At 44.2% G+C, this 7,983-nt stretch overlaps 1 protein-coding gene across 1 annotated transcript in view; it reads right to left on the minus strand.

Annotated features, from left to right (window-relative positions):
- Positions 1–3,702: 3,702 nt before the first annotated feature.
- Positions 3,703–7,983, minus strand: part of SLC12A8 (solute carrier family 12 member 8) — a 133,830-nt gene continuing 129,549 nt past the window's right edge. Inside the window, exons 12-13 of the mRNA XM_029940720.1 lie at positions 7,534–7,594; positions 3,703–4,196 (exon numbers count right to left, since the gene is read on the minus strand). Coding sequence (XP_029796580.1) covers positions 4,034–4,196; positions 7,534–7,594 — 224 coding nt within the window. The 3' untranslated portion in view covers positions 3,703–4,033. The remainder of the gene's footprint in view (positions 4,197–7,533; positions 7,595–7,983) is intronic.

A 7,983-nucleotide genomic window follows, 5' to 3' on the forward strand; every position in this document is an offset into this window, starting at 1 on the left:
CCTGTGTCTGCCTCCGTCACTGCTCTGCCTGCGTCCAGGGTGCCTGCAGTTCTCCTCCCTTTCCTCCTCTGCCCATGGAGAGGACGCAGCTACCACCCAAGCTCCCTCTGCCACACCACTGCAGAAGCAAGGGACATTTCTGTCCCTGCCCCACCTGGCTTCTCCCTATGAGAGTGGGAGGCCAATCTGACTGGTCAGAGCCAGGGCCACATTTCATTGGTAACAGGGCCCAGAATTGAAAGGCAATGTGTGGTCACCTTATGATCCCTGCTCATCTGTTACTGGGTGATGAGGTGAGCCGGTCATTCTCTCTCTTAATTCCAGCTCCTCATCCCAAGGTCTTTGGGAGAAGTGAATTCTTAGATTCAAAAGGAACAAAGTTAAACACTACAGGCCTCGCTTCAACCTTCTGACCTTAGCCTCATTCTCCACTACAGCTCTTACACCTTTGTCCAGGTATTAATACGTAAATTGGAACATTGTTTCTCATCTTTAAATATACTCCCTCATTCAGAAACCTGGAGGGGAAGAAGGGAGATGGAATCCTGAATCTCAAACTTCCACATTAATTTATAATTGTTTATAAATTACACAGGGATATATCCTATTGTGTAGGTCAGAGGACTTGTTACCATGACTCCCAGAGACATCTGAGAAATGACCACTGTTCTGGCTCCCAGCCCTGAACTCAAGAATGCTCTAGACTGGGGCTGTACCCACCCTGGAACTTTGAGGGTGGTGGCTGAGTTTTTCCCTGCCTGAATGGCCTGTGGTCATATTTTTACATTATAAAGCTCTGAGAGGGAGGGGGGGTGGATCTGGCTCCGGTGAGGTGGTCTTGGGCATGTGTCCAGTGGCTCCAGCCACAGATGGATAGGTGGGGAAGGTCAATGGATGGGTGGAAGGGGTAGATAAATGGTTAGATCAATACATGAGTGGGTAGGTGGATAGACAGATGGGGTAAGGATGGATCATCGGATAGATTAATCAATAGACAGCATGGCCTGAAAGGAGACATCCCTGGTCCTAGAAGGTCTGATATGACTCTTACTCATTCACATTCTCATCCACAACCGTGTACCCCTTGGTAAAATCTTTAGGCCAGAATCTTCCCTTCCGCCTATTTCAGAAAATGTTCCTAATCTCACTGCCACATACCCTGACTACACTGACAGTTTTGAGCAGCCGCTGGATAAGCAAACTATCTGAATGATCCAGTGACATCGTGTCTCATTTTCCTGACAACTGTTACTTAATACTGGCAACATCCCGTATGTGCCACCTCAGGCCCTCTCTGACCCACCTGTCTCAGGGGCCAAGGCCGAGGTCACCCCTGTAGTGACCAGTTCTGCTGGGCTTCAGCCAATTTCATGCAGAAAAAAATTGCTGCTTCCTACAGAACTTGCTCACATAGTGCAAACCACAAATGTGGTCAGGACTGAAGCTGGGAGGTGGTTCGGGTCTCATGGCTACATTTTGTGGGAAACAAACACCAGTGGCTGAACTCTCGTCCTTTTCTCCCTCTGCAAGAAGGTCTTGAGAGGCAGGTGTCCCAGCAGTCTCTCAGAAAGGTTCTTCAAGACGGAGCGTTCAGCACCCCCTAATGCTAAAGGGTTGCTCACTCAACGTGGAGCCTCCTTCCCTGCTTCAGTCCTATTTCCTCTCGCTCTGCTTCCCTGGGCACACCAGGGAACTTCTGCTTCCTGCAGACCCCAGGCTATGATCTGATTATTGCTGTACTGGTTACCTATTATATTTACACAGTATAGTTCAGGTGAAATACAAGATTTTTTGGATGTAATTAGATGGCTCAGTGTGTTTAGCATCTGCCTCCCACATGAGACTGTGAGCTCTTCACTTAGGCACCCCCAACACCGAGTAGAAGGCTGGAATGCTTTGTGCTGTCCCTCTCTTACCTTTTCTATAATGTGGATCAGGTTGGCAAAGTTCTCACCCTAGACACTTGAATCTTCTGCTATGTGTGGTTTTCAAGCTCAGTGCCACCTTTTTCAGAGGCATTACTTTTTTAGCTTGTCATGCAGAATTCAAAAGAGCAAAATGCAGAAATCATTAAAGGAGGTACCCCCAAAGACAGCCACATCCCAATCCTTAGGGCTCTTGAGACAAGGAGATTATCCTGGATTGTGTGGACCCTTAATGCAATCACACGTATCCTGATGATTGAGGCAGAGGCTGACTTCACACACACAGAGGAGTTGAGGTGTGACCATGGAGCAGAGAGATTTGAAGATGTTGGCCATGAAGACAAGAGTAATGTGGCCACAGGATAAAGATGGCCTGCAGTCACTGGCAGCTAAAAGAGGCAAGGATGACATCCTCCCCTGGAGAGAATACAGCCCTACTAGCACCTTGATTTCAGTGACTGACTTTGGATGTCTAGCCTCCAGAATTGTGAGAAAAGACATTTCGGAAGTTTCTTCTTGAAAAGGGCCCTCTGAGATCACCAACTCAGGCCTTCATGAACACAGCCCATTGCTTTATGGTGTTGCTATTTCCCACATGCCTATTGGGTTCATTTGCTTTAAGTTATTTCAGAAGACGGTGTTTGAACCAAACAGTGCCTGAACAGTAATCATAAACATGACCTCAATTTCTAGGAGAGAATGAGATCCAACTGGCCCCTCATCATGACCTTCCCATCTCCACTTGCTTTAGCCCATTCCATCCAGCAGGCCAGTGCTCCTCAAAATGGGACCCAAGGATGGCTCGCACAGAATCACTGGGACACATATTAAAAATGTAAAGACCAGGACTCTGCCCCAAACCTACTGAATAACAAAAATCTATGGATGAGGTGCAGAAATCTGCACATTAACAGGCTCTGAGGTGAGTCTCAGCACACTGGCTTAGGACGTTTACAACAGAAGAAAGGGATTGGAATGGACCCAATGGCACTTCCCTCTGGCTCAGCAGTGAAACCACCAACTCTGGGCAGGGTGCTGAATTTTCTGGAGGGAAGCTACTGCCCCGGCCCCCAGGATGGCAATGCTTGTGATGAATGCCACCTTGAGCTCCCAGAAGAACCAAAATAGTCCTGTCCTCTCATGCGTTCATCCTGCACAACAGCTGCAAAGGTGTCCACAGAGCTGGGGACCACAAAGGCTTTTAAGAACATGAGTTACCATTAGGTATTTCACAGTAATTTAACTTTTTAGTTAAAAAGACCTTCCCTAAACTTACAAATGCATTGCCCTTCGATCCTGCAATTCCACTTCTGGGAATGTATCCTACGCATCTACTTTATGCTTGTACATATGTACAAGATTATTCACTGCGGAACTGATTATACCAGGGTAAGATTGGAAACAATCCAAATGTCATCATTGTGGAATTGATGAAATAAATTATACCACTTTCATACAATGAAAAATGATGAGGAAACTGTATATGCACGGATGTGGAAATGTCTCCAAGTTAAGGAGAAAAGCAAGGTACAGAACATATATATAACATTTTACCTTTTGGGTCTAAAAAGAGAGTAGTAGGAGTCCACATTCCTATTTACTTGTATATTTATAAAGAAATGCTGGAAGTCTATATAAGAACAATGACTACATCTGGGACGGGGGATGGACAAAGGAGGAACAGGATGGGAGGGAGAGTTTTCATTCTATATGATTATCCTTTGGGGTTTAGAACCATGTGAGTGTATTATTTATTCAAAATATAAATAATACAATAGAATTTAAAATAACCATTTATTGTGGCCTTCAGAACAAGCAGCCTGGTCTGATTCTCCACACCTGCAAGTCTTGATGTTCGTGTGGAGCTCTTCAAACTGGGTGCATGTTGCGGAGGCCACAGCCACTCCAGTGGTTACCCTGGTGAGATGTGGTGCTCCAGACCAGAATGCAGATGTCCATGCTCCAAAACAGCAGTGGGAGGACAGGTCTTTGAGTTTCTTACTGAGGACAACCAGCATCATGAAGGTTCTGAGATTCAGATCCATCGTGCACTGGACAGCTCCAAGAAAGGAGGGCCCTCGGGCTGCCTACTACTGAGCACTCAGTCCCTAGTACTGAGACATCAGATGTTCCCGACTCAGAAGGGAAGAGTGGTGGTAGCGATCCCGAGTGGCGAAGTCTGCGTTCTCCTGGGTGAGCTGAGTCATCTCCATGTCAACCCTAGCCAGAGACGGCGCCAAAATTATCTGCTCTTGGGGAGATCTCAAGCTCCTTCAGTGAGAGAAACACAGAGGGCGGTCAGAAAGAAAGACGAAGTGCTAGAACAGCGGAGATGAGTCTCCTATGGAATAGAGTAACAATTTATACAAATGTGCTTTTGTGCTTATTATTTTGTACTTACTATTTAACATGGATTTAAATAAAACAACTGTGGATCATTATGTATGTAATAGTTTATGAACCCGAACTGTAAAAAATAAATATCAAATAAAATAAGGAGAGAGAGTGAGCTGTATCTCTCTTTAGTAGAAACATGTAAAACTGCATCCACCCAATTGGAGACAACCCACAAAGATAACCATCCAAGTGGTATCAGGTTGGGACTCTACAGCTTTGCTTCGCTTTTTTGTCAAATGAAATAATGGAATGGAGAGGCTGGAAAACTGAGAAGAGTAGAAAGAGAAACTCCCTCATTGGTTCTTTGGAAAGGATGTTGAATGAGGAATGGCTGCCAGGGCCAAGGTTTACTTGGGAAGCAACTATGAAGGCTTTGACACTTAGTTGGCCTGAAGACAAAAATCAAGTCCTGATATGGATTCCATTGTCACTGAAATGTCTACATACAGTTGGAGTTAGAATAATCCAGTAAAGGAAAATGTCTGGGATAAAAGAGGAAAGTGCTAGAGGCAGAACGCAGTGAGGGAAGATCAGACTGGCAGTCAGGGAACCTACTGAAGACAGATAGTCACAGCTCTGCCACTAATTAGTCTCATGTCCTAGGCAAACCTCTTCACCTCTGGTGCTCCTATTTTCTCATATTTGAGTCCCTATCAATCCCCTCAGTCGGTGTTAGGTCCTTAAGTCATACCGTATGCATGGATTTCCTCGTTAAAATTTTACATAAAAAGAATCATCTACATTATGAGTAGTATGTGCGATTTGTTTAAAGAATATATTTGACTATTATTTGTAAGAGGTTCTAAGCTTCTGGAACGTCAGCAGAAAGCTTCAGCTGCCTCTGGCATGATGTGCTGTTACAGAAGTTCGGATCACAGGACTAAAGCTTGCAGCTGCTCACTGAGAACATACCTAAATCACATAGATGGGAGGTTTTCTGAGAAATGAGTTAATTTCTCTAAAGGAATGATCTCCAGGAAGTGAGGTTAGGAGGTGACAAAAATGCCATGCCAGTCAACATACAAGTGTTTTTTGCCAACGTATTTTTTTGGTTGTTGTTAATGCCTTTTTTTTTTTTAAGCTGAAATCATTGCATTCGTCCGAGTTCCGAGAAATAATATGCTTCGCTTTTACAGCAGAATGGCCTGAGAATTCTCACCTGGGCAGTTGCTAGGACTTCTGAAAGAAAGTTCTCTCAAGGCAAGGTCAAGGCTAATTTCACATAATTCTAGGAATTATATGTGTAACAGAGGAAATAACATAGCCAAAGTCCTTTGCCCAAACACATTCTACAATATTATTCTTTGGTTTTTGAAGAGCATCTACAGTTGTGGTGGGTGGGTGGAACAAAACCTTCAAAACTACAAAATAGAACACACAGCTAGCAATTTCAACTTTTAAATGAGTCACCATGTCTTGGTCCTTTCACCCTCCTGAATAACCACCACAGGACCTCATCCTGTAGCCATGTGAGGCCAGCAAGTGTGATGTTGACACTTAGCTGAGGCTTCCACCACCCACTTTACAAGCCTGCAGAGTTCTCAACAGTGTGCACTGGGTTCCATTCCAACCAAAGCACTATCCTTTTCTAAGAATAATCTCCTCCTAGAACACTGCTTTTTCTAAATAGTACTACAGTGACCTCAGAGGTGAAATTCCTGGAGTTCAGAGTCCAGCTTAAGGAGTAGTGACCTCTCATGGTCATTTATAGGCTTTAAACCCAGACATGTCTAAAAATATTCCTGTGAATCAGATAAGACCAAATATACTCAGCCACCCATCATTTGCTGCTAGCTCCAAATTCTGGAGGCAACTTCTACACAGAATCTATGTCCACTTAAACTCTGCTTTCCGTTAGGACTCGGTGATAGGGGGAAAGTGCCAGTGTGTTGTGATGTAAGTCACCCATCCTGGTGCCTCAGGCTGGAAGAGAGGCCAAGAGGTGACGCGCCACCTCCTATTTGCTCCGCAAAGGATGTTAGCCCAGCTTCCAGCAGACAGAGCTTCCCACCACATACTCCACCTGCTCCCAGCCCCCTTCCTATTGGTTTCCATGGCCCCTGCTCCCTTTTGTTCATCATCCTAGGCTCCAGCACCAAGGTTTCATCTCTTCACCAACTTAAACAGATTTCTAGTGCTTATAAAGAGTTATCTTTAAAAGAATTCTTAGGAGGGAAGAATGAAGAGTTAGTTTAATGGGTATGGACTCTCTGTTTTGCAAGATGGAAAGTTCTGGAGATGGGCAGTGGGGATGGCTGCATGACAATGTGAATGCACTTAATGCCACTGAACTGTATGCTTAAAAATGGCTAAGATGGCAAGGTTTATGATATGTATTTTACTACAATAAAGAAAAATGGGGCAAAAAAAGAAGATTCTGAACTTATATCTAGGATCAATGGAAAAACTCCCATATCCATTAGCAATGTTAGGGCATGAAAGGTGCAAATATTGGTAAAGGCAAACCAGACATCCATAGTTTCAGAAACAAACCAACAAAGTGAAACCAAATAAATGCTTGGTTGGGTCCTGCCTGGATTTTCCCGGCCTGCAGCTCTGGACTCCTCACTGGTATTGAAAGGGGAGAGAAGTGATTTTCCAGAGTCCTGAGGCCTTCAAAGTTGAGGAAGCATTGCTACTGGAAGGGTGTTGGAGAGAGAGGAAAGAGATGAGAGCACTCCTGAAATCTCACCTTCCTCATGAGCCCTTCTCCTGCTTCTCAAGACAGTTTGATCTTCCCTTTCCCTATGTATTTGAACATGGAGAGCCCACGGAAAATCTGCAGCATCTTCTCTGTTTCTACACTCTTTTTCACCAATACAATCATGTTATCTACCTCTGATGTGAAATGGCAGAAGGGGAGTCTCTCTGGCCTTAGTCTTGTGTATGATTGTGTACTGATGCTGGTGTGTCTTAGACTGTGAACTCACTGACAGCAGCTCTCTTGACTCATCACCCAGCAATGAGATTCTAAATAAAGCCTCTATTCATGATTTGTGAGGGTAAGAAAGGAAGAAACCTGAGCCAGAGGAAGCTTCTGATAAGCTGAGGCTGGGGGACAGGGGGCGGGGGGGGGGGGCAGTGAGGAGCAGAGTCTGAGTGTCCCTGAGGTTATCAAATTCCAGGCTCCCATTCCACAGTTCACTTAAGCCTAGCCAGGGGCTGGACACCCTTAGTTCCATGCCTCCCAGGGCCCCAGAGTAGCACAGACCTGCAGGAGGGGATCAGAAGAGACTTCATCCACCTAAGGAAGCTGAAGTTGGAGGCTGATCCTACAGGGAAAACATACACACAAATATTGATAGAGCTTTATGTATGCATCCAGAAGCCCAGTTTTAATAGTGTAAATATAAACTCGCCGACATGCACACAGAATTAGCACAATTTTTTTCCCATTTTTCAGTTTAACAAAACTTCATTCATTGTAATATTCCAACAGCAACCAACTAAGGACTTTGTACCCAAATGTAGTTTTCAAAAATTTATTTCAAAAATTTCTAAAATCCAAAATCCCAAGAAAGAAACTAAATACAGTGCTACAGGAAAAAGCAGAAGGTTTGTTAACTTCAGTCTTAGGAATTTAATTTTTTAATAATTTTTTTCTTAGATTCATATTGATAATACATTAAATACATGGTATGAAATCGCATACTAAACCATT

This window comes from Suricata suricatta, chromosome 5 (assembly GCF_006229205.1).
Source record: "Suricata suricatta isolate VVHF042 chromosome 5, meerkat_22Aug2017_6uvM2_HiC, whole genome shotgun sequence".
NCBI classification, from domain to species: Eukaryota; Metazoa; Chordata; class Mammalia; order Carnivora; family Herpestidae; genus Suricata; species Suricata suricatta.